Raw genomic sequence first — 25,431 nt, 5'->3', positions numbered from 1 at the left:
TAGTGCTCAGTTGTTTTCAACAGGATGTCTCAATTTCTTGGAGGAGATAATTCCTGATTTTTACTTAAATGTTAATTTCTTTCAGGTTGTGCAGTCGGCAGAAGAGAATGCTGTCTTGTCTGCCCAGTTGAAGACTCTTTCGCAGACCCTAAGGGATAACCAGCTCCGTTACACTGACTTGCAAAATCGTTATTTAAGACTGGAGAGGGAATACCAGACAATGCAAGTGGCATCTTTCCAAGGCACTGTTCAGGTAAACAAATTTATGGAAGTGTTTTTTTCTCCTGTGCTTATGCTTTTCTGGTTTTCAGGCTAAAAATAAAGTAAATACTACTTGTACTGATTTAGTACTTTTGCTAGCCCATGATGTGCTGAAGATAACTGCCTTTATTGTTGTAAAGTAGTTTTTATGTTACTTTTCACTTAAGGAAGCTGTACATGATTTTTTTTGTCATGAACTATCATCTTTTTTGAATTGGTCTACAGCTGGCAGAGTTAATTGGATAATCACTTAGCAAAGTTTAGTGATAATTTCACATGGGTCATGAATCATTTTGCAAGGTGTTTGAGTAATATTTTCAAAAGTGAGATCTATGCCACCAGTTCAGCAATTCAGTACCCTTTGCCAACCCTTCATATGCAGCTGTAAGCTTATTCCTCTGCGGTCTCTTCTTTTTTTAAAAAAGTTATCCTGTGCTGCCTTGATTATTCAGTAGCAATCAATTAATATAATACCCTGAAATATCATATGGATACATATATAAACCAACCCTTACTCTTCCATAAACAGAAAAAAACACAAACAGGGAGAACTGTAAACTGAAAAATAAAGGAATTAGCTGCATTACTTATGAAACTGTGGTCAGTGCTATATTACTCCGTGGATGTGTGGATGTATTTCTTTCACTTCAGAAGTTGTTGAGAGATTGCTGTGCTATGCAGCGTACACACATCCTTCAAGTCCTGCAGCACACACAGGCAGTATTCTTCATCGACTTTCTGTTAGAAAACAGGTTCTGAAAATTGCAGCTTCAGAAATTAAAAGATTAAATGGGACAAAGAGTTGTTTGTTCCACAGCTTTGTGATGCTTATGGCTACTTTAATTGAAATAAAATTTTTAGCGATTAGAAAAATGGTGACTGGCTTTTTTTTTCCCTTTTTAATATTTTCTAGGATCAAACTAGAGCAGAAGTTCCCCCTGGAGCACCCCAGGAAAGATCTGCAGTTATTGTTGAAATCGACAATATGGAGCTAAATGAACTCAGAAAAAGGTCAGGACTGAGAGCATGTATTAGTGATATTGTTTTCCTGATAGGTGTGTTGTAAGTGCAAAAGTAATGCTTTTCTATCCCTCTAGGGCATTTTGGGGGAAAAGGGGAAGAAGTGGATTTATAGTAGATTAAATTAATCATTCTTGAATTGTTATCATCTGGTACTAATTGTGGATTGTTTTTGTAAAGATACATACTTATTGGTGCCTTTATTTCAATATCTAATCTAAAGCATCTCATACTTTAGTCTTATCATGCTTAACCCTTTATCACAAAGAATATTCCTTAATAAAAAAGAACAAGAAAGTAATTCTTTAAGTACTTAAAATATTGATTTTGGATTTCATTTTGTCATAGGCTTGCAGAGACTGAGCAACAATATGATTCAGTGCAGCAGGTGCTCTCGCAGCTGACAGAAACACTGTCAGAAGAGAAGAGGAGGAGAGAAGCTGCAGAAGAGGCTCTTGGACTCTCTGAGGAGCACAGGTAAAGTGATCCTGTCTGTAAAACATGGGGTTGTTTTCTTTTGAAAGAAAAGCATCTGTAAAACGTATTTCTTCTAAATAAATTGCAAGATCAGAGAACCAAAGCCATCTTTTCTTCTGCTTCCCCTTGGACAAATGCATGGTGAGGTTTTCATTTACACTCTGTCTGGAGTAAATGCAAAGTGTACTACAGAACTGGAAAAAGGAGTGTCAGATTTTTTGTTTGCCTTTTCATTTTAGTGAGATTAGTGATAGGTTCTCCTATGGGTGTTAGATATCTGAGCAAATAATAGAACAAACAGAACAAACAAATAATAGAACCTGTTTGTGAGTCCACAGTACCTGAAGCAATGGAAATGCAAGTGTAACTGTGTTAAAAAGCTAGTTTTAACTCTGTGGATCAAGAAGATGTTAGGGGCTTTGGGATTATTTTGTTGTCTTGATTTAATTTCTTGCTTCAGATGTTGGACTCAGTAATCAGTGATATTTCATTTTTTCCAAGTTAGAAAAACAAATGTCACACCTAACAGCTTTAGCACAGCCACTGTTTAGATTTAAAATACCATTATCCATCTGCCTACATAAAGTGTCCATCACTACCATCATCTGAAAATCATTATTCAATCAGCTAGCGATGATGGGGGTTATTCTGAATAAATGGAACACCTTGAGAGCAGATTATAAATAGGGACTGAAAAAGACCTGGCAACATAAACTAAGTCTCTTACTGCTTTTTGTGGGGGCTTTCCCCCGGTAATGTCAGTATACAAAATAATGTTTCTTATGTGAATTCAGCACTTTAAAAGATGAGATAATTTAGTACTTCATTGTCTTCCTTTAATTTTTCTCTAGATTTGAAGTAAGCAGTTACAGGTCTGCACCTAGTGAATACACTGTTCACATGGAAACTGAGGAGGAAAGGGAAGCCTTAATCATTGATCCTAGTGAACATGTTATTGTGCGAAAGGTAAGTAAATGAAAGCTTTTAGAACCCCGAATTATAAACTACTTAAGTGGTGTGCAAATTGTACGCTACTAGTTGCAGACTAGATTGACGATGGCACAGCTCATCATCTCCTTCATGCTATATCCCTTTCTTTTTTCTGTCTTCCCTCTGTTATTCCTTTCACTCATTCTTGGAGTGCAGATTTCCCTTCTGGGTGACTGAAAGTCACTGATTTGGGGTTGTCCTCTTCATACAGTCAACACTGGCATGAGGCACCTACTTGTCTAATTCACCTTGCCTCTGAAAAGCTGACTGTGAAGTACTCTTTTATTGTGTTATGTATCATGAGGATGGGTGGGCCGCAGAGGCAGCCATTCAAAGTAGCTAACTACTACTGAAGCTACATTTTACTGAAAAAGTGTCCTTAATTTCTTTCTGTTTGGGCTGTGGATGGTGAGTCAAGTACAGGCAGCTGTGTAAACCATGCCATAGAACACATTACATATGTCCAAATTAAAATGTGAGTAATCATATTTATATTACACATATAGCCATTACATAAAACGTGTATGCATATAATTATGCATTTTCATCTCTAGTATGTATATATAATTACACAATACACAAATACATTGTATCCACTCCTCTCACCTTTTTTTAAGGCTGTTTTCTTTGACCTTTAAATCATTCATGCTTACAGCCTGTGCTGCAGCATCCATTGCTGCGTCAGAGGCAAAAGTTTTATAGTGCCTCAGAAATCGAAGTTACAGTGGAGCTTCTTTTCATTTGTATTCATGAATTACTTACTTGCTGTATTTTCTTTCCTAACCAGATGAAAGGAGGAGCGCTTTCCTTCCGCAGATGGCTTCGAGGGCGAAGCCTTTACTGTTCTAAGCTGCTGACCTCCAGAGCAAAATCCCGCTATTTATTCCTCACATACCTAGTTACACTACATCTTGTTGTTTTACTGTGCCTCACTGGTGTTATCTGAATACACTGCATTTTTCTGGGTAAATTATTTCCCTGTAGGTAATGGTGTGCCAATTCAAGATAATAGACTTTTCACATGCTGCTGTTAAGCTATGCACTGGACACAGTTGTATATATTCTTGTTACACTACATCAATCTTGAGCTTCTTAAAAGAAATGTGTGTATATCACAGTTGCTCCAAAGTTGACTTGAATTGCTCTTTAACAGTGGAATATTATATTTGCTAAGGAGAAAATATTCCCCTCTGCCCTATAAAGAAACTGCTGCATACAAGTTATTTAATATCGTTTGTGAGTACATAATGATTACTACTGAATGGGTTGTAAATGATATCTTTTCTATACAAATTTTATTTTAAGACTTAAACTATAAATTTTAAAGGAATATTCAGCTATTACTGTTTATTGGCTTCTTGATTATAACAAGAAGTTTTATAGAGTGCAATAAAGTAAGAACTACTGGATTTTTCAGTTTGGGTTTTTTTTTTTTTGTTTGTTTGTTTTTTCTTTTTGGCTGAAAGTAAAAGAATTAAGAAGGTTGTTCTTTGGCCATACAGTTTGTAATGGCTATGACAAGGTGCACAGATATGTATGTGGTAATGAGGTGAGCCGATGATTAAAGATTCAGAATTGAGATGAAGAAATGTCTTCAACTTCTATTCCTTTACAGTTGTTTAAAGGTGTGATTTCTGTAACTTTTCTTGTGTTTGTTTTAATTTTTAATTCCCTTGCGCTTCTTGTCTTGATGGGTTTAATTACAGCCTGTCTTTGGGGGAAAATGTTATTCAGCTGCTCAACACATGAAATTCAAGCTTATAAAGACATAACTTCACATATTTTACATGTCTGGGCTTCAAGGTACAGATGAATAAAGGGTACATGTTCAACTAAGAGGCGATAAGAAGCAAGATTTGCATACAGTTTCTGTAGACATGTAACAGCGTTACACATTGCATATTAATACATCCATGTTTTGTTGAAGTGTTGTCTGAAATTGCACATCTATTTGTCACATTCAAAAAGTAGCATATTTGTAAAGACTGTGGCCACTGGAAGCTGGAAGGTTGTTTTTACACTCTGTGGTGTTGTTTGTTGGTGTTTGTTCTCTGAATAAAATGAAGGTAAAATCCAGGCAAGCTGAGTGTAAAGGAGTAGACATAAAGCCACAGAAAAGTAGTAGCTGTTTTGATTTTCTGTCTGCTAGGCTAAAATCCTAAAAATCTTGTGGGGAAAAGTAAAACTTAATGAGTCTGGAAATAGGATTCCATCAGTTTTACTGATGGGCAGATACAAGGCTGACTGAAGAGATGTTAGTGAAGTGAATTATCTGCTTAAGGTGCAAGGGTTCTTGTATACAAGGTTGGCTGTGCAGTCCTGTGACAGATGAGAAAGAGAGATCGGTTGGCATTTATGTTTGCAGAGTTAACATTTACCAAATTGCACCTGATGTTCTGCATCACTTGTTTTTTCTCATGTGGAATAGGAAACACTGCCAGTTGTAGTTACCACTGTAGGTAAATCCTGTAAGCTTTCTTCTTTTGATGGTTGTTTAATATTTCTTAGTCTAGTAAAGGTCTGAGTTTCTATATAAATCCAATATATTGCAATGTAATTTTTTTTGTTTGTTTTATTATTAAATGGTAGTGGCTCATCTCTTTTGGATGGCTGATTGCTGATTCAGTCCCTGTTTTGAGCCACAGTGTCACCCCAGTACTGAGATAAGTCAGCTATTTTCAGTGTTGCACCACACAAACAAGCACCAGGTACAGTTGAAACAGGAGTACTGTACATGGTAAGTCTCATCCCTTTACAGCTTGAAGATAGGTGTTAACAGAATGATAATGAGCTATTCTCAGCTAATTGTGTTATAAGGAAGCAGAATGCTTCCCAAATACAACAGTGGAACTTCAAGTCCTTCCAGTCTTACTCATCTGGTGTGAGGGATTTTTGTCTTGAGGGTTGGAAACAACCCTCTGTCATGAGGCATAGCAAGTTAGGAAGTGGGAAAGGATCCAGAGATGTTAGAAAGTCTGCCCTAATTTATCCAGGCTTTTGTGCTGTTGCTGTGATAAGCGCGAACTGAAAAGAGAAAAAAAAAAAAAGTTTCCAAAAATGGCTTGACACGTGTAGATATTCTGTGAACTCCATTCCAGAAGCTGATATAAATGTAATAGAAGGTGAGATCATGTCATTTACAAAGAGGCTTCTAGAAATCACTATTTCCTGGGTGAGTATTACCCTGAGAGTTATTTCATGTTACAGTTCATGATTTTAACGCTTTGCTTCACTTGGTCTGAGATCTTTTGGGGATTTAAACACTTCTCTGTGGACTTGCATGCTGTTTGCCACAGGTGAAGGAATTCCAGAGGGTCTCCTGGTGTGAGGTAATTCAGGTTTTACTGCAGGGTCACAAGGAACAATGCAGATGTTCATTGCTGGAAGGATCAGTAGTGTGCGATGAAACCTTAGCCTGTCTGAAACCTGGAAGAACGCTTCATTAGTGTTTGCTGTCTGGACATCGGGCCTTATGCAGAAACCAAAAAGGAAGTTCTCTGTTAGTATTATTTAGTTTTGCACTGGGAACTAGAAAAATAAAAATTGAAACCAATAATCAAGCAAATTTAGGAAATTTATTTCAGAACTTGATCTGCTGAAAAGATTTCCAAAGAGCTGCTTTGTGAAAATGGTTCTTAAACCTATAAATTCAGCAGCTGTAAAGCTGTAACATGACTCAGTCAATGCAAATTTTAAGTAGTGCTCTTTATTAGTTCATTCACATTGTAATTAGGTAATGATAAGCAAAGCAAGATAAGTTTGGGTTTTTTTCAAAAAAATGGGAAATAAACAAATTCAGCCATTGATTTTATTAATGAGGGTCGGTGGCTCATCTGGAATCTAATCAATAGTGAGTAAAACGGTAAACAATCGCTGCCAGCACTCCAACATGTGGCTGGTACAGATTTAGGGTTTCCCTCTGAATTTTCTTTCTCCGAGTACGGCTGTACCGACCTTACTTTTGCATGTAAAGCTATATATAAAATGCTGTGTGTATGAGTGAATGGGAATATTCTTGATTACCATGGAGGATTAAACATCTCAGTCCTATCCAGCTTTCTGTAGAGCCAAGGAGTGATTCTGAGCCCTCAGAGCTTTGCAGCATTTCTCTACTTTAAAATTCTCTACTCTGAAATGCTAGTATCTCATCTGATGTCATTTCTGATGGATGTAAGAATGGAGTTTCCTTCATTTTATGTGGATGGAATTGGAGTCTGAGTGAAGTTCTGCAATGTTGGATACTGCTGGTAAATGGTTGGTTTATTGCATTCTAAAAGCCTTTTCCTGAGGGTTTTAGAAGAAAATACCAATTCATGGCAACATGAATGAATGTTCCAAAATACCAGCTACTAGAACTAGTGGTTAAACATTCCTATATTAAAGCTGTTAACAAATTTATGTGATAAAATTGTTTTGCTTCTTTATGTGAAAAAGAATCTTCCAGTCACAGGCACATCAACAAGAATTAAAAGGATTTTTATTTTTTAAAATAATGTGATTGTTTTGAATTATTCCATATCACCTGTGAGCATTGGGATCAGTCATGTCACAGTCATGCTTTGTAAAGCATACGGGAAAGGATTGAACACAAGGAACTTCATGCAGCTCAAACTTTAAAACCCCAAACTGTTCCTGTTTGTAAATCTCTGGGGACATTGGTATTCTTGCAGGGATCCTCTGAACAGCATGAGATATTTTGAACTCCACAAATAGGACAATGTGAATTGGTTGCAGGGCAGACCCTAAAGCTGGTGGTTATTCTGCCACCGCTCCTGGGCTGCCCGTGCACATAGCCCTTAGGTGGAACTGTAATGCCATCAGAAGCCAAAGACATTTTTGCATTAATTACAAAAATGATACTTAATGCATTTTTGCATTCTTGGGGACAAGAACTTTGCTGGAGAAGTGCTGTTTTTCATTCCTTTCTTGTTTCTGAAGTACCCTGCCTTACCGAGTGAAGTTGCCAGAGAAGGAAAAATAATATCCTTCCCTCTTCTCAACTGCCTAAAGAGGCAATCGTGTAGTCCTAAAAATAACCAAGGAATCTGAAACAGGAGTCTTGGTGAAATTCAGGCCCTCCCTCGGTGGGAGTTTTGCCATGAATTTCAACAAGTTCGGGACTTTGTCTGATGTGTTGGCCAACTACTGAAGTTGAGTGTTCCTGGGCAGTTGTGCCAGCTGCCTCTTGTTCTGTTTCCCAGAATAACCACTTCGATAAGGTATTTACCACTTACAAATATGGAATAGCTCCTGCAGTGATCAAGTCACGTTACAGAGGAGCTGTCATTTAAAAACACACAGCAAACACTTTCCTGAAGCTTTGATGGGGGTTATTTTTAGTTGGTTGTTTCAGATTGATGATGACCCTCTAAGAGTAAAAAAAATTTAAACATGCCACCAGGGACCAACTGCAATCTTTGAAGTAGTTGAATGTTTGGGGATTCTTATTTACCATCTAATTACTAACATTGTAAGTGGTAAGTGCATATAATCAATTAATTTTTAACAAATTAAATTTCTAGAAGATAATTCAGCCTTGAAGTAGATGGGGTTATGCTTGCTTATGTCCAAGTAGGGCTGAATGTGTATCCTCTAGCTGAACTTGTCCCATGGTCACGAGGTCAATTAACACATATCACAGGACCCCTTGAGGCTACAGCAGAGGAGATTTCCCTTTTGGAAGCAAAGGCTCAGTGTCCTGATTAATTTACTTTGGTTAAACCTATTCAAGCTGAAATTTATGTGGATACTTCACATGCTTTGCAAGATCAGGGCTTTAGCACAGACTTTGCTGTTTAGGTTTATTCTTTTTCAAAATCGTTCTTCTGGCAGCAGTTTGGTCTCCAAATGATGGAGAGTTACTTCTGTCCTATTCCCTTCCATCTGCTTCCTCCCTTTCAAATTACTGTTTTGCAGCCAAAAATTGTGAGGCACTATGTGTGACGATGACGAAACCACTGCCCTCGTATGTGACAATGGTTCTGGGCTTTGCAAAGCTGGGTTTGCAGGAGATGATGCTCCAAGAGCTGTGTTTCCATCCATCGTTGGACGTCCTCGCCATCAGGTCAGTTGGTGCCAAAATGAAAGTGTTGTCCAGTTTGGATGGTTGGTTTGGGGTTTTTTTTTGAGACTTTAGACATGGCAGTGGGAAAGCATCAGACTTATTCAGGCAAAACTCCCATCAGCCTTTGTAACAGTTTAGCTCGTTGGGAGCTGGAGGATTGAGCGGCACATCTTTATTACTATGAGGTGAACTTCTTTGTCCTTTGGAAAAGGTGCTCTCCAGCCATAAAATATTCTCTAGAAGAACATGAGTGTTTTAATAACATGAAGGTGTCTTATGGGAAAAAATAACCCAACTTGTTGGATTAATTAATATTTTCTATATCAATACAAAGAAAAAAGATAGGCAGAACATTGTTAATGTGAGAAACCAAATGAATAATAGTGATAAGTTGCTTTTCTTGCTCTATTAACAGCAGCATGGCCCAGTAAACTCCCCAAAAATGTCTATAGCATATCACTTTATCAACTCAAGACTGGAAAGGATAAATGTGGCTCTTACTGACCTTGAATAGGGTCTTTCTGCTTAATTAGTTTTCTAACAGTTCCTTTACAAATAGAAGATGCAGTTCTTTGTTAATTTTATTAATATCTGAATCAGATTTTAATTTTCTAGGCTGTTAAAAACCCTTCCCTGAAGTTCTGTGTGTTCTTTTGCCGAGCTAAAGCTCAAACCATAAGCCTGGTTTGACAGGTGTAAAATACTAAACATTTTGAGTAATGCATTTTGAACACCGCTATGAATTGTTGAAGATGGATGCCAGTTGTTGAAAACATCCATTCTTTAATCTCCCCAGTTGTTCATTGTCTTTTGGCATGTAATTTTGCACAATGCAGCAGCCAGCAGCTGTATTAATGGATCCATGGAATTAATGAATCTATGAGAAAAATATTTTTATGTTAGTTGATGAATAATATTTTACCTCATATGTTGTTACATTATTTGGGGCAACCGTGGTAAGCTTCCTAGTGCAAACATGATGAACTTAGAAAAACTATTATTTAACAAGTGAATTTTCTTTTAGAAAATCCTTCTCTGTTTTATATAAATAAATGCCTTTTTTGCAAAATATGTATTTTTTGAAACCATTTGACTTCGAGCAAGGGAGAATCTCACCGTTTAAAGGCAATAGTGGAACTTCCTAGATGGAAAGGGCACCTGAATATAGCTAAAGTAAATCAAGGGAGATTATAATTTAAGAATTATGCTCTGTCTCTAATGTGCATAATACACTGCAGTAATTAGAATAATATACTTTGTAGGGTGTTATGGTTGGAATGGGTCAAAAAGACAGCTATGTAGGCGATGAAGCACAAAGTAAAAGAGGGATCTTGACGCTGAAGTATCCCATTGAACATGGAATCATCACTAACTGGGATGACATGGAAAAGGTGGGTGTTTATTTTTAATGTAATTTTGTTGAGGCATCATCTTATCCAAGACAGACAATTTGCCATTAACCTTCTTGGAAACCAAAGGGAAAATCCTTGAAAAATACGTCATTGCAGTATATGTAAAAGGATAGTACAGGATGCTAACACAGGAGTTGATCGGGTCTTGGCGCTTCTGGACTTACTTTTAAAGAGTAAATGCTTATTAGTCATCAGATTTGGCAGTATGTTATAAAAGTATTTTATGCTTTACACATACTCTTTTCAGTCTTGAAGTTCATGCTGAGGCAAAATGTTTGATAATGATAGAAAGTAGCTTAACGTAAAAAAGAAAACAAACCAGGTTGTGATTCATCAGAGGTCAATCAGAGAAATATTAAAGATACATTACTGAAGTTGGGAACAGAAACTGTGAGGTGGAGGGGTGATTTTTTCCCTCCTCAGTACTTGCCTACATGAAGATGATGGGTGATGGCCACATCTTGTATTACATATGACATTCTCACTGTCATTTAAAGACGAAAAGACAGACTGGAGCTATCTATCCCTATACTAATTCTTTGAGAGTGGGATTTTTTTTTTTTTCCTGAAGCATGTTTTTCTGTTGCCAGTTCCACTTAGCTTTTAAAGTCTGGATGGTGAGAAGGTGTCTTTATTCCCTATCAAGCCAAACTTTCTTGCCTGCGGTCAGTGCAATGACCTCTGTGAAATGCTCACTTAAGGATGGTGCAGGCTCATGGCAGATGCTGGAGGGGCAGGAGGAGTCCTAAGGGCACTCTCACTCTGCTAAGTATCTCTGATATCCCCTAGGTCCTGGTCTCTTCAGGAAGCATCTGAGTCCGTATATGGAAATATTGTAGCTCTCCTTTAAAGACAGGATTGTAATTCAGTCCCTTGTCATCTTCAGGTGGAATGGTATGGGAAGGAAATTCCACAAACAAATGTTTCTAGTAGTATTTTCCTGTGGAAAATGCCACTGAAAGGAAGACGTGGGGCTGGTGGTCGTCTGTACTCAGACTTGCTGAGATGAGGTGTATATGACTATAATACTAAATATATATATAACTACATATATTATATATAATACAACTATAATATTCAGTCTGAAGCTAGTTATTGTGACAAATTCATGAGCACAAATTGATAAGCACAGAATGTTCCAGATGAACATACCGAAGTTGGTACAGAAGCAATGGGAGTTCCCCAGTTAATATTTGGAAATAAATTTCCCACCTACTCCTCTAGATGGAAGCATAGTATTTGCATTTCATTACTGCACTGCTTGCTGGGAGGACACCTTGCTCATTTGTGCAGCGTAGGAAGTCTACCTTATACGTCCCCTTATGTTGTTCCTGATGATTTTCCTGCTGTTTGCATGCAGCAAAAAATTATATTTCCTTGTAGGGAAAAAAAAAAGGTAAATAAAATAAAAGTGGAGGTCACTATTTTATGTTCTTCCCTCAGTGACTGGTCTTTGCATCTGGAAATTGTCCTGCGTATCACACACACTGGTACGTGTTCTTTCTTTGCGTAATGCTGGATACTAGAGCAGACTATCTAAAATCCAGATAGGAGAAGGAATTAGAGAAGGTAAAAAAGGTGGCATGTGCTTTACTGTAGTGTAATCTTATGTCTAGGAGTGTTTTTTAGGATATAGTGTGGTGGAGGCTTCAGGCAGTGCAGTAATTCAAATAATGGTCAGATACTGTATGGATTCTTGTAGTTTGAACTTCTCTTGGTTACTTAAATGGGTGAAGGAATTACTTGTGAAAGTGGGTGCCTTGCCCAAACTTACCTTCTGACAGACAGCTGGCAACATACAGGAGCTGGCAAAGATGCCCCAGCTCTGAGCTGTGCTTGGACATCTTGCTGAGCCCAGGAGCAGAGTGGGACAGAGCGAGGGCTGCTTTCAAGTGAAGGAACAATGAGCAACAAATACAAAAAAGAGGCATGAGAGAAAGGCAGTGGTAGGGAAGAGACAAGTAACAGCATTGCAAACTGTTGTGATTATTGTAAATATTAAAAAAAAAAAAAAAGCTTTTTTTCTTATATATAAAATATGTATGTTATTAAAATATCATATAATTGAATGAGGGAAGCCTGTATATATATATATACATGCACACATACACAGGCTTCTCTAACAGGCATGCACACACACACACACAGTCTCTCTCTCTCTCTTCTGGCTGAGAGAAGTTCTGAAATGCAATCGCTAAAGTTTTGCTGCTAAAGGAATATCTTTTGTATATGTTTATATACTTTTCATCCCCAAGATTTTTTAAACCAGTTGCATGATTTTGATCTGAACCACGAATTTCTTTCTAACACTTGGAAAGAACTCTACTGAAAGCATCACAATGTAGAAGAAACAAGAGAATTACTGGGTAACGTGCCAAAAATAGCACAAAGGCATAATAGTGCAGTGCCCCCCACCCCGTTATAAAAAGAGGAGGGTCATTGAAAGATTAGGCTGAGTGTGCATGTGAGCGAGAGAAAGCGAGAGCGGGGATGCGGCAGGATGCACAGGCACTGGTGTGAATGGGGGAGGAGAACACGTAGGCAATGAAACAGAGCATTCTTCTGCTCTTGTGCTTCAATTCACAATATTCAAATTGGGACTGCTCTGTTTTCTGCTGGGTAATAATACAGGGCATTATACATCACTGTTAATTTGTTCACCGCAACTGAGCTGACAGTGTATAGGAGGGAAAATGTTGGGATGGAGCATTTTCTGGCTCTGGTGACTATGCAAATGTTTAATACAAGTGTTGGAATAATTCTTCCCTACTAAATTCTCTTTGCTATTGTGCTTGCTGCTTACCTTTAATTCTCATGACTTATAAATCTAACACTGAACTAGTTTTGGTTCTTGTAGAATACCATTAGCCATTAACATTATGGTTATCATTAGGTCAACTCTAACAGGCTATACAGTGCCTAATTGTGCCTGGTTTTGAGGAAAAACCTGCAAATTGCCTGAGGTTTAGGCAGGGTCCTGCTTTATGAGTCTGAGTTTGTTCCTCGCTGCTGAAATTGCCAGTACTTTGTTAATTCTGTAAGCACCGAGGTTTCCTTCTCTTTCTTGAGTTCTTTCCTGTCTGAAATGGCAGTCTTTTTCTTCTTATATCTGATTTGTATATTTTAAAGAAACTTTTATATTATTACTTTCTCTTTTATTCAACTTCTCCCTGTATTTGTATGCTAAACCTTCAAATGGAAGATGGCCCAGCATCCCAAGCCCCAGTTCTGGAAACATCTGATTTTATTTTTTTTAGGGAACTGAGATGGAATTGAGATTTTTTATTTTTTGGGCTGATAATTTTCTCACTAAATAATTTCAGCTCTGGACAGTTGTTGACTTTGTAGGTGCCTCAAATTTAGAGAATATCTTTCTTTCACTTAAGCTCATTTTAGAGCATAATAATACTTGCTTCTAGGATATTAATCAAATAAATTTACCCATAAAACTATCCTGATGTTTTGTGCTAGAAATGAGCTTGTTGGGTCAGGCAAAGCTGAGCTAAAAAAAATTAAAAGGGTAAGAAAGAATTAGATGAGAAGATAAAATCTTGAATTGTGTTACTGAACAGTGTGTCTCTGAGCTGGCATCAAGAAAAACAATCCCTTCAGTTCCTCACAGCCATAGTACTCAGACAATGAAATCCAGCATCGTCTGATACACGTGGCACCTTTCAACATGAAAAACATACTGCAGTACTTTGCAGACTGTGACTAAGAAATTTAGTTACTCTATAGTAAATGAGAGTTTGATTCAGGATTTACTGCAAGAAACATCTGTGGCATAAAGGGCCTTTCGCTTCTGCAGAAATAATTAGCTTTCCAAAGACCATGTGGGCAATGACTTGCAACTGGATCCGTCTCCAGGCAGCCTGAGATGGAGAAGTCTTCCAGGCCCAGGAGTTCTGTGCTTGGCTCAGCTTCTGTATTGGAGCACTGCAGGTGGGAACTAACCAGTGCTCCTGCTTAGAGGGGATGAGCTGTGCTCTGTTTTGGGAATCCTAACTGTAAGGACTGCGTTGTGTAAGTTATGTTCTGTTGCTACATACAGTAGAAACCAAATGGTTTTGATTCTAAAGAAAATAGAGTTGAATTTGGCGGATTGTCTTGCATGCTGTCTATTTTAATATATTTGTAAAAAAAAAAAAAAAAAAATCGTTCAGACTGTATTTGAAAAGTTTTTGGTGTAGTTCTGTGGACAGAAGAAACAATTTTCAGAACACTTTTCTAAAGCAATTTTTTTTTAGATTTGGCATCACTCTTTCTACAATGAACTCCGAGTTGCGCCAGAGGAACACCCCGTCCTGCTGACCGAGGCCCCCTTGAATCCTAAGGCCAACCGTGAAAAAATGACCCAGGTAATTATCTGAATGTTGTGCCGCAGACCGTGTCTGCATGGAAACAGCTAAAAATAGAAATAGTCCTGGGAATTCAACTTTCTTCTTAATCTGGGTTAGCATGTTGACTAAACCACGGTGAGAGAGCAGAAGTGTCTGCTGCTCACACAAGTTCTCTAGATGGCCCTAAAATGTTTCATACTTGTGTGTGGCAGTGAGATTTATGGAACTAACATCTTGAAAACTTGGAGAGATTTTCTTTGTTCACAAGAGTGTGTGTGTGCTCAGTTCTGGAAGGGGGGAAGCTGGAGGCTAGGGTGGCTTCTGATGCTGAGTTTTGGTGTGTAGATAATGTTAACCCAGGATTCATGTCATTTTTTTTGACTAGAGTTATGAGTCACTGATATATTTAAATCTGAGGTTTGCAGCACTGTAACACAGGTCATGTACCAGCTGAATCATACTTCTGTGTGAATTTTGGACCAGTGATGCCTTTCATGTGCCTACTTCTGGCTACCAAGAGTGTTCAACTTGTAGTAGCCAACTCCTCAGCTTGTGCTGTACCAGCTGCTGCTTTCTACCCTGAAGACTCACTTTACCAACACTACTGCATCAGACTGAATGCTAGTTACCAGAATTGTGCGGGTTTTTTGGAAGATTTGAATAAGGATGTTTGAAGGCCATCATGCAGGTGACTTTGTGGAGCTCCCAACTGGATCATCTCTTCAGGCATCAGGGGAAAAGTCTTCAAAACCAGAAATGTTTGTGCTGGCTTAGGAAAATGAGTTGTCTTGAAGCACTCAAAGTTAAATGATGCTTTGCTACGCATTTCTGCCCATGACGTACTCAGTCTGATTTAGCAAACTCAGATCAGAACCAAAAGTTGACCTCTGAAGTTTGTATATTTTAGAGCAGCCTTCTGGCCAAAAGTCCACATTATAAATCTAGCCAGTGATGTGAGCAGAAGTAAGTGTGATTTAAATACAGCTATAGGTATAAAATCAGCTGTGAAACTTAGCGGTGGCTCTGTACTTCCCTTTGTGCCCAGTTTTGGCATATATTTAATAGGAAGATTATGCATCAATTTAGCAAGAGTGTAAATAAACTAATTAAGTAGTGAGCTTGACAGCATGCATTACTGGGAGATAATACAACTGGGAGATAATAAACAACAACAGATGATAAGAAAAGCTTAGTTTATAACAACCAGGAGGTGTGGTTCATACAGTAGACATGTCTAGGACTGTTTCTCTGTCATTATACTGTAATGATAAATCCTGCTTTCAAGATTGTTTAAAGGCTTACTGTTTATTACTGATTGCATTAAATTCATTACATTAATTAACAATGAAATACCAGTAATTTGTGTATTCTTTAATGGAAAGCATAATTTTCATTAAAAGTAGACTTCATTGGCAAATATATTAGCTTATGAAATCCAAAGTTTCAGTTTAACCCACTGATGTCAGTGGCCCTGATGGGTACGGTGGTGATGGTTCAGTCACCATCCCTGGAGGTATTTAGAAGGCGTGTAGATGTGGTGCTTAAGGACATGGTTTAGTGGTGGACTTGGCAGTGTTGGGTTAACAGCTGGACTCGATTTTAAAGATCTTTTCCAACTGAAATGACTCTGTGAAACGTGGTCACAGTGGCACCACCAGTGACGGGGTAGCACTGCCTAGGGTAGGTGGGATTGGTTTACAGAAGGATACAGCGCGTAGCCTTGTCCAGACTGTGTTAGTTCACTGTGTGCCCTCAGTGTTTTTCTTTAGAGGAGCTTCAATGGAAGTCCAGCTGGAAACAAATGTTATTCCATCTGTTTGGATAAAATTGCAGTGTATCTGACACAGGAGTTGGAAAGAACTGGAGTTTGTTGGAGTAAAAGAGGTGTGGGATGAGACAAGAGAATATGGTGAAGGTTGCCATAAAGAGAAAAGATACTGTTGTGTTTGCTGGGCAGTGCAGAATGAGGTGTAATGGGTTTAAACTAGACCAAGTGAGGTCTTAGCTAGACATCAAGAAACCCCTCATAATAGTAAGTACAGTATATCACTAGATTTGTTTGCTGGAGAAATCTGCGTATGCTCAGTCAGAGGAATTTCTGAAACAGAACAAAAGTTGTGTCAGGAATGGCTGATTCTTCCTTGAGAGGGGAATAGACAGAATACTTCTTGTGACTTCTTCCAACTGTGTCTTCTATATTTTGTGTGTGTGTGTGTGTGTGTGTGTGTGTGTGTGTGTGTCTATATATTAAAAAAAAAACCTTTGATAGCGGCATTGTTGCAGTCCTGCCACCAGGGTGAAAAAGTTATCACAAGGTGTCATCTTTAATTAATATTAGCAGTAAAATCTGACGTAATCTGAAGTCAACAGAAAGGCATCCACTGACTTCAGTGTTCTTTTTATTCTATTTATTTATTTATTTTAAAAGGAAATCCTAAAGAAAACAGTGTATAGTTCACAGAAGAACCACAGTTCAGGGGGGACTCAGGAGTAGTAACTGGCAGTATTCATTAAAGAAAAAAAAAATTTAGTGTCCTTTCAGATACTCTTACAGGTAGATCCTAAAGGTTTTCAAATTCTTTGTTCCAGATAATGTTTGAGACGTTCAATGTGCCAGCCATGTATGTAGCAATTCAGGCAGTGCTGTCTCTGTACGCATCTGGAAGAACGACCGGTGAGTCTTTCTGAGAGTGGTATTTTCTGCCCTGTCCTCCTCTCGTGGATGTATATGCACATATACACACCCACAGAGAGATGCTGGGTATGATGCACCAGCTGTGTATGAAGAGGAACTGATAGCCACATGGACACTGAATACTACCCACCACGCTGTGCAAGAACCTTTGTTGTTTTCAGATTCATGGCAGGTTTGAGTGTCGATTTATGACTTTCTGTTTCAAAAGCTCAAGTGACTATGGCTCTACTACATGAACAGATGAAAGACGGTATGGTTCGATACTGCCCTTAATTGCACAGCTTAGAGAAGAGGCTGTATCTTAACTAGATTGTTCCAAACCCACAGTTCCTTCTTACTTTAGACCTACCACTATTGTTAAGCTCCATTCCCAGTAGAAAAAAAAAAAAAACAAAAAACAAAAAACAAACAACTAACCGTTCAGTAGCTAAATGAAAATATTTCATTTAAATGTTGAATTTCAATCACCTAATGATGTCTGTTGTTAAGCAATCATTAGAATTAGCATGGTGGTCTCTTATTGCCATTTAGAGTCTGATCAAGCATTGAGATGATAAATTACTACTTAGTAACCTGTGAGTCTTCATGTACTTTGAAAAAAATTAAAATGCCATCTGTCTTCTTAGCCTGATGCCACAATAAAATTTTGTATAAAAAGATTGCCAGTTTACAGGAATTACAGTTGTCATAAATACTTGTTTTATGTTTAAAATTCAACTATTTGTATGCATGTTTGGTATCAGAAATGCTTTATTGATTTTGAGTGGAAAAAATGTACTTCATTTCCTATCCAATAATAAAAGTAACATGGCTGTGTGCAGAAAAACTGTAGTTATATTTTCCTCAACAGGGTGGTTTGGTTTAATGATAGATTCAAATTTTTAATTTTATAGATAGATTTTTATTTACAGTTTGTACATTATATCATGTCTATAAAGTGCTCAGGGTCATCTGAAATGAAAGCCTCTGTGTCCATGAGGTCATTATTGCTAGCATCTGTTCAGTAAGAACAATGCAACTGAATTGCTGAATGATACATGTCTTTTTTTCTCCAAATGCAGTTGCTGCTTAGTTTATGCTAGCGATTTCATCTCACGTGAGCAGCAATTTAGTTAAAGAAATGACAGAAAAAATTGCCATGTGAGGAGCTTCATTGTGTTGTTGCATGTTTCAGTTGAGAAGATGAAGTATGTGGAGACCCTGTATCAGTGGGAAATAACCAGCTTCTCCTTTTCTTTCACTTTCCAGGAATAGTTTTGGATTCCGGGGATGGTGTCACACACAATGTGCCTATCTATGAGGGCTACGCCTTGCCTCATGCCATCATGAGACTTGATCTGGCAGGCAGAGACCTGACTGACTATCTCATGAAAATTCTTACAGAGAGAGGCTACTCTTTTGTCACCACTGGTAATGAGCTGTGCTTTGGATGCACTTAACAAAGCAAATGTATGCAGTCCTGGTATGTGGGAAGTGTGTACCTGGGGAGATGCATTGGAATCACTATCACTAGTTTGGTCTGGGAAAAACAGTTCATGTTAGCTACCAGGATTCTCCCAGCTTTGATTTTCAGCATATATGTTGAGCATCAAGGGCAAGAATGGTGCCTCATTAGGAAATCCGAAGTCACTGGCAAATTTAACAGGTGGTTGTGTTTGATCATACCTCTTCCACAGACAAAGGAACAAAGTTAGTAGTTGGCAACGGATGAACCTCTGGAGTCAAGGGTTTGTGACAGACCTGTAAACATTAATATTTTCAGTATTCTGTAGTACAATATATCTTATATTTGCTGATGAGAGAAATTTGGTAATGCAAAAAGAAAGTAATGTTGAGATAACAGGGAGATCAGAATCCAGTGATCCTTATGACTGTCATAAATTCAAGGAAACATGCATGAGAAAATCTGTGTCCTAGTTGTACTGTAAGTTGATTAAAAACTTGTTGGCTGTCTGCAGCGGAACGGGAGATTGTGAGAGACGTCAAGGAGAAGCTTTGTTACGTGGCTTTGGATTTTGAAAACGAAATGGCAACTGCTGCTTCCTCCTCCTCTCTTGAAAAGAGCTATGAGCTTCCTGATGGGCAAGTCATCACCATTGGAAATGAACGGTTCCGATGCCCAGAAACTCTCTTCCAGCCATCATTCATAGGTGGGACAAGACTTTTCTTTCTAGGGACTGCACAGAGAATGAAAAGAAGAATTTATTAGAAAGTATAGACAACCTTCAGCTGTAGGAACTGTGGTATTTATTCTCAAATATTCTTATAAACAGGCAGCTTCTATTGACTTAATCAGCTCTTTAGAAGCTGTGAACACTGCTGTTACAGCTGGTGGACAAAAAGATGCCTGTCACTTTAGAAATACCTCAATCCTGCGATGATTTTCAACCTCATAAAAGCAGTAGAGTTTCTAAGGTGGTGATTTAGAATACTGTCAGAAGATCATGCTTTTTAACTTGACTGGCTGAAAAATAACTGCACAGTGCTGCTTATGTAGGGGTTTTTATCTAGATGTTGCTTCTATTTATAGTTTTATTATATTCATCTGTAATTTAATTATACAAAATCAAATCGTACATTATTTTCCAGTAGTTTTATCTGCAGTGTTAAAATTCCCATGTCATCCAGCAGATGACTGACACTTTATGTGGTAACTCATACTGCCCTCAAATTTCCTACTTTCCACTTAAATTCCACTCTAGAGGACTGAGCAAAATGGCTGAAGGCAGTTTGGCACAGTTTCCATTAAACTAAATGGTGAAGCTAGCTATGTTTGTATGTAGAAAGGAAACTATTCAAGCATTAATATAGCTCCAAGTTCTGTATTTGAACATCAGCAGGAGTGTTGTTCAAATATTTTGTATTTGAACATCAGCAAGAGAAATTCTCTTTAGTAGATACAGGGATTTGGCTTCCGGAAGTGTATTGGGGATCAGAGTTGGTGCTCAGCAACGGTCAGTATCAGAAACATAGTGATGGAAATCAGGTTTTCTTAGATCAGAGATTGCTGTCAAAATGTGCGTGTTAAGCCAGTTAAGTCTAGTACTTAAGGTTCAAACTGTATTCCCAATGCTGTATCTGGTCTGTTCCTTTAGCAAAAAATAGTGCCATAAGTTAACTTCACTGTACTGGCGGTCAAATTAAACCAACACCTCAAAAGCAATGTAGCTCACTGAAATGCCAAGCAGGCTTCTTGTTCCAGCTTAACAGCATCATAAAAGGTTATAAAAATGGCAAACTATTGCAGTAACACCTCATTTTAAATTTTCATTAAATAATGTTAATTCTTTTTTTTTCCCTTGAAGTAAAAAACCCAATATGAAATCAAAATGGGGAACTTTCTTCCTTCTCTGAGTGTATTTAGCTTGTATAATTACTATGCTGAGATTACAAAGAAGGTGAGGAGTATGTTCTGTCTTTCTCTTTCCTCTCTAAGCATCACATAGCTTTTTTTTTTTTTTTGTTCTTGGAGTTCTCTTAAGGGCTTGGACCAGTGAGGCTTCCTTTCATTTTAACAGTAAGAAAAAGAAGGGGACAAAGAAATAACATTCTGAAACTTCTTTCCATTCAGGGATGGAATCTGCAGGCATCCATGAAACCACTTACAACAGTATAATGAAATGTGATATTGACATCCGTAAGGATCTCTATGCAAATAATGTCCTTTCTGGAGGAACCACGATGTATCCTGGGATTGGCGATCGCATGCAGAAAGAGATAACAGCTTTGGCTCCAAGTACAATGAAGATTAAGGTAATTTTGGACACCTGTACTTACAAAAGAAGCTTTTGTTGGAAAGTTAGATCTTACATCAAATCAAAATGCCCACAAGAGAATGTCCAGGTCTTGCACACCAATTCCTAACGTTAGGAGAGCCTCAGACAGCCTGTTTGATTAATACCTCTCCTCCTCCTACCAGCCACAGCAGAATTAAAAGAAGGGTTTGAGAAGTGCTGGAATAAAAATGGTTGCCGAAGCCATGGGAGTTGATGAGGTCATTTGGAGAATATGTGAAACAACAGTGAAGCAAGAGAGTCCTGTGGAATTCCTAGTGAAATAGGGCTAGGAGGGAGAAAAAGTCTACTTGAAAGGCACCACGGAACAACAAGAGAGGTAGGAATGAACCTAGAGAAGATGGAGCTGTAAATACTAGAGGGGTCATGAACAACTTCAGAAGATACTGGGAATGTTATAGGCTTCAAGGCTTAGCTATCAGTGAAAGTCATTAGTGAAAAGGGTGGAAGAATAAATCCAAAAATCCCAGCAGCTTGTTCACTATTTGAAAGGTCCCTTTTGGCTTGGACTCAAGACAACGTATGAGGAAACAGAGAGGCTCTTTTTATCAAGCAGCAGCTGGCACGCTGAATGGGCATGACACGGAGTAGCAGGAATGGAAACAGGAGCACGCAGGAGCAGGGGTACAGCCCGTGTAGTTTAATAATTCAGTGGCTAAGGGAGGAATTAGCAGGAGGTCTTCTAGCTCTACATCTGGAGCTTAGCTAGATACATGATGCCAGTGTATCTCAATGTTTTGGGGTTGTTTGTTTTTGTTTGTTGCTTTTTTTTTTTTTACGTGAAAGAATTCCTTTATCCTCAAAACAAATGTTCAGACCATTCTGTGTAGTGTTGTCCCAATGGTCTTTATTTACAACAAAATTAGGTTAATGTTTCAAAACTTGCATTTTCTTTCATATATGTTTAATAATTTTTCGGTAGCTGTGTTAATGGGCCATGTGCAGATATCTCACAGGCAGCCATATTTGTCTGCTTATAGTAACACTAAAGCATCTCTATCAACTTGAGGTGGAAGACAAAATATGACAGTCTTTCTACCTCTGAGGTGCTTCACTTCATTGGAGTTGTGCTTCTATGATGAAAAGACATTCACCTCGTTATTTCATCCAGAGAGATGTTTACTGTGTCATCTGCTTGTCACTTTATTTATAACAGATTGCACTTCTCTTCTAGATGATTGCACCACCAGAACGTAAATACTCTGTCTGGATTGGGGGTTCAATATTGGCATCACTGTCCACTTTTCAGCAAATGTGGATTAGTAAAGATGAATATGAGGAAGCTGGCCCCTCTATTGTCCACCGCAAGTGCTTTTGAGTACTTCCACCATGTACTGTCAGTGACAAGTAGTGTTGTTTCTCTACGCATCGCCTGCTCTCATTCACCTCTGAGGATGGTTTGACTTTCTTCCACATGTTCAAAAACCACACTGTATGGATGTCATACGAATTAGCAAATTAGTTCTAATTTTGGATGATAAAATGAGACTAACATTTCAGTGATGGGTCTTTTCTGAGATTAATAACAGTAGTTACACTATAAATTTTTATAGACCTCCCTTCCCCCGTGTTTGGGAGTGTTGTGCTGCCCTCTGGGAGGTGATGTGCAGTGCTGCTGTGTGTTAGTCTCTGCTGATGGATAGAAAGTCTGAAGTATGCACATATGTGGTTCTTTCAAACTCAAACACAATGCAAGATTTAGGTAGCAGAGAAGGCTTGTTTTATGCAGTTAAGTGGTACACAGGATTCTTCTAAGGGGGGGGGTTATTTTGCTGAGGACACAACAGATTTATCTGGGTAGTGATGTGCCCATGGGTGCCAGTTCTTCCAGTAGAGCTTGTATGGATGACTTTCCTTGGTGTCCTGCAACTCTTTAACTGGAGACCTTTCTCTCCTTGTGACCACTGCTCCCCATCAGCAAGGAGCTTCAACAAGCTACTTCTGAACTTAAACGTTATTGGTCGTATTATTGCTTTCTTTATCTCTATTCCTAAGCAGTTAACTCATGTTTCCTTTGCTTTTGCTATATATGTGCTAAACTAACGATTACAGAGTAAATAATAACCTTTTGAATGTGTTATTAAAATACTCTGGGCTTAATGGATCAATAAAATTGTAATTATCCATGTAAGGCTGCTGTGGCTTACATTAATTTCATAGTGACTAGTTTATCTGTTAAAGGTAAAATAATAATTACCAATTTATACTTTAATGTTATTATGAAAAATGTTTAATTCCCTCTGAGTTTCCTAGGTAAGCAATTTTCATAATGAAAACAGAACTGTTTCGCAGTTTCTATTAAAAAAAAAAAAAATACTTCCTGGATGACAAATTTTCATAATGTTCTGTATGAAGATTAGAGTCAGCTATGAAAATTTTACCGTTTCAGATACCAGGCAAGTGTGTTCTATATGATTCTGGACGCTGTAGACATTGAATTGATGTGGTGCCAGGCTTGATGCTCATTTCATGATTTAAATCAAACCTGTCGAGTTCTTGCCAGTAAACACAATACCTTCTTTCCGAAGATGGGGAAAAGATAAGGGTTGGATTTATGGACTTCTGAAAATGCATCGAGGGGATATTTTAAAGAATCTTCTTACTGCTGCAAGTTCCAACTCAGGATTATCTCACTTCCTTATCCAAATGATCTCTTCATGGTAAAAGCTGAAAGACTTGTAAGGGGAGGATTTTTCAAAGGCCTGCCATAGCTTTCACTACCTGATAAGTAAAAGAGATTGATCTCACTTTCATTCCCACTTTTGAACAGCAGTCAGTTCAAATTGCCAGTATCCATGTCTTCTCAAGCAAATGTAGATCATTGCAAATTTCTCAGCTTCTGAATGACTTTATTATCTCGGGCTCAGTTTATATGATTGCTAGCTGCTTAAATTGATAATCAATCACCTTACATATAGGAGTGGCACTGCTACCTGGCCTTATCACCTCCCTAAGAAACATAATTTACATGTTAATCTTGACCTCTTGTAGGTGTGATCCTCAAGAGTGTAAACCTATGTACTTGAATCTCTGGAACTGAGTTACATTTGCAATCCCCTGTAGTATCAAAGCAAAATTTCATTTGGTTTGCCAATAATCTACTTGTCTTTGTTTCAATATTAAAAATGAAAGATCTTCTTTAGATTTTAAATTTTTTTGTTTTAATATATCATTTCAGTATATACTTACAGCTTGTTGATCAGGGGAAAAAAAAATGTTTAAAAGCATGTATTTTTTTTCTAAGTGACAAGAGAGGTACATGTTTGCAGCATTTGCATATAACTGAAAAAGTTCTTTGGGCTTTTCTTCTTCCCGGCCATCCCCAGGTTTCCTCCTCTCATTCTCCATAGCAAAATTCTCTTCAGTCTTTGGTCGGCATCTCTAGCTCCTGGTACAGCTGGGGCTGAGACATGAGCTCTCAGTGGTTAGAATATGAATCCTCATCCCACAGCTGGCTCCTTTTTTCAGTGTGGAAGAGCATGATTATGAATACCTCCCTAACAATCTGCATGTGGAATCTTATTCAAAATTAACATGCATTTTGAAAATAGAATTAATTATGTGCTAAGAGCAAATACAGATAAAAATAAGTAAAATATAATTAAGCTGTTTGTGTGATTTGGCAAACCTCTGCTTCTCTGAGAGGAAATTGCCTTAGCCACCATGCAAATTCTGCTTTTCTGTATGTGGTTGTGCCAAACACTGTAGTGGTTGGAACCAGGAGTAGGGAGTACCCATAGCTAAGAAAATAGTTCACAGTTTTCTCCACTGACCTCGTGTTCCCAACTACTCCTTGGTTACCATTTCACTTTAAAATTATCTTTAAAACCCATGGAGGTGTTAACGTTTATACTCAGTCATACCTGTGCATGCCTCACTCTGTAATCTTATGTGGAAAATTATTATGGCTGATGATAAGGATCCTGAATTTGAAAGAGCTTCTATGGATCATATCTGTGTAAATTCACCAGTGCCAAACATGCAGAAGTCATCTGGTTCTGGAGAATGGTTTTGCATTTCAGTTTTCCCATTTAGTAGGTTTTGTGTGCTTAAATTTTATTCATGTTTTCTTCCCTACAGCCATACAGGCTACAAATATCTCTTTAAAAACCAAACAAGCCAGATTTCTCTCAACTTTAGAAGCTAGGACTCAGAAGATAATTCCCCACTGAACTAATGTATCTTGAAGTTCATGGTAAATCATGGCTTTACCATATCATATCAAGTAGATGTCATGGGCAGAGGTAGTCCAGGAATATTTTATCTTAGGAGGAGGTAAACTTGATAAAAGAAGATCATCTCTTACAATGAGATTTTAGGAAAGAGCTATATGTATTTTTAATAGATTCTATTGTTTCAGTAAATAACATCAGATTGT

The 25,431-nt window shown here is 38.0% G+C and overlaps 2 protein-coding genes across 7 annotated transcripts in view; both read left to right on the top strand.

The window, feature by feature from the left end:
* LOC104364344 (golgin subfamily B member 1-like) overlaps nucleotides 1-4,333 on the top strand; it is a 45,939-nt gene extending 41,606 nt beyond the window's left edge. For all 5 annotated transcript variants that reach the window (XM_042784935.1, XM_042784934.1, XM_042784936.1 and 2 more), the window contains 5 exons: nucleotides 86-253; nucleotides 1,175-1,272; nucleotides 1,630-1,758; nucleotides 2,610-2,724; nucleotides 3,536-4,333. In XM_042784935.1, the coding sequence (XP_042640869.1) occupies nucleotides 86-253; nucleotides 1,175-1,272; nucleotides 1,630-1,758; nucleotides 2,610-2,724; nucleotides 3,536-3,694 (669 nt within the window). In that variant the 3' untranslated portion in view covers nucleotides 3,695-4,333. The remainder of the gene's footprint in view (nucleotides 1-85; nucleotides 254-1,174; nucleotides 1,273-1,629; nucleotides 1,759-2,609; nucleotides 2,725-3,535) is intronic.
* A 1,502-nt stretch (nucleotides 4,334-5,835) lies between these two features.
* Nucleotides 5,836-23,152, top strand: LOC104364034 (actin, alpha skeletal muscle B). Of its 2 annotated transcripts, XM_009970591.3 has the most exons (9): nucleotides 5,836-5,920; nucleotides 8,665-8,812; nucleotides 10,075-10,203; nucleotides 14,472-14,582; nucleotides 17,154-17,238; nucleotides 18,508-18,669; nucleotides 19,218-19,409; nucleotides 20,831-21,012; nucleotides 22,228-23,152. In XM_009970591.3, the coding sequence occupies exons 2-9, from the start codon at nucleotides 8,684-8,686 to the stop codon at nucleotides 22,369-22,371; spliced, it is 1,134 nt and encodes a 377-aa protein (XP_009968893.1). In that variant the 5' UTR covers nucleotides 5,836-5,920; nucleotides 8,665-8,683; the 3' UTR covers nucleotides 22,372-23,152. The 2 variants fall into 2 exon arrangements, with proteins under 2 accessions (XP_009968893.1, XP_032862735.1); XM_033006844.2 differs by lacking the exons at nucleotides 5,836-5,920; nucleotides 8,665-8,812; nucleotides 10,075-10,203 and adding an exon at nucleotides 12,898-12,946.
* Nucleotides 23,153-25,431: the final 2,279 nt, after the last annotated feature.

The sequence above is a fragment of the Tyto alba genome, unplaced genomic scaffold (genome assembly GCF_018691265.1).
Source record: "Tyto alba isolate M040663 unplaced genomic scaffold, T.alba_DEE_v4.0 Super-Scaffold_8, whole genome shotgun sequence".
Taxonomy (NCBI): Eukaryota; Metazoa; Chordata; class Aves; order Strigiformes; family Tytonidae; genus Tyto; species Tyto alba.
Note: the sequence above shows the minus strand (reverse complement) of the source record. Positions and strands in the feature narration are given on the sequence as shown.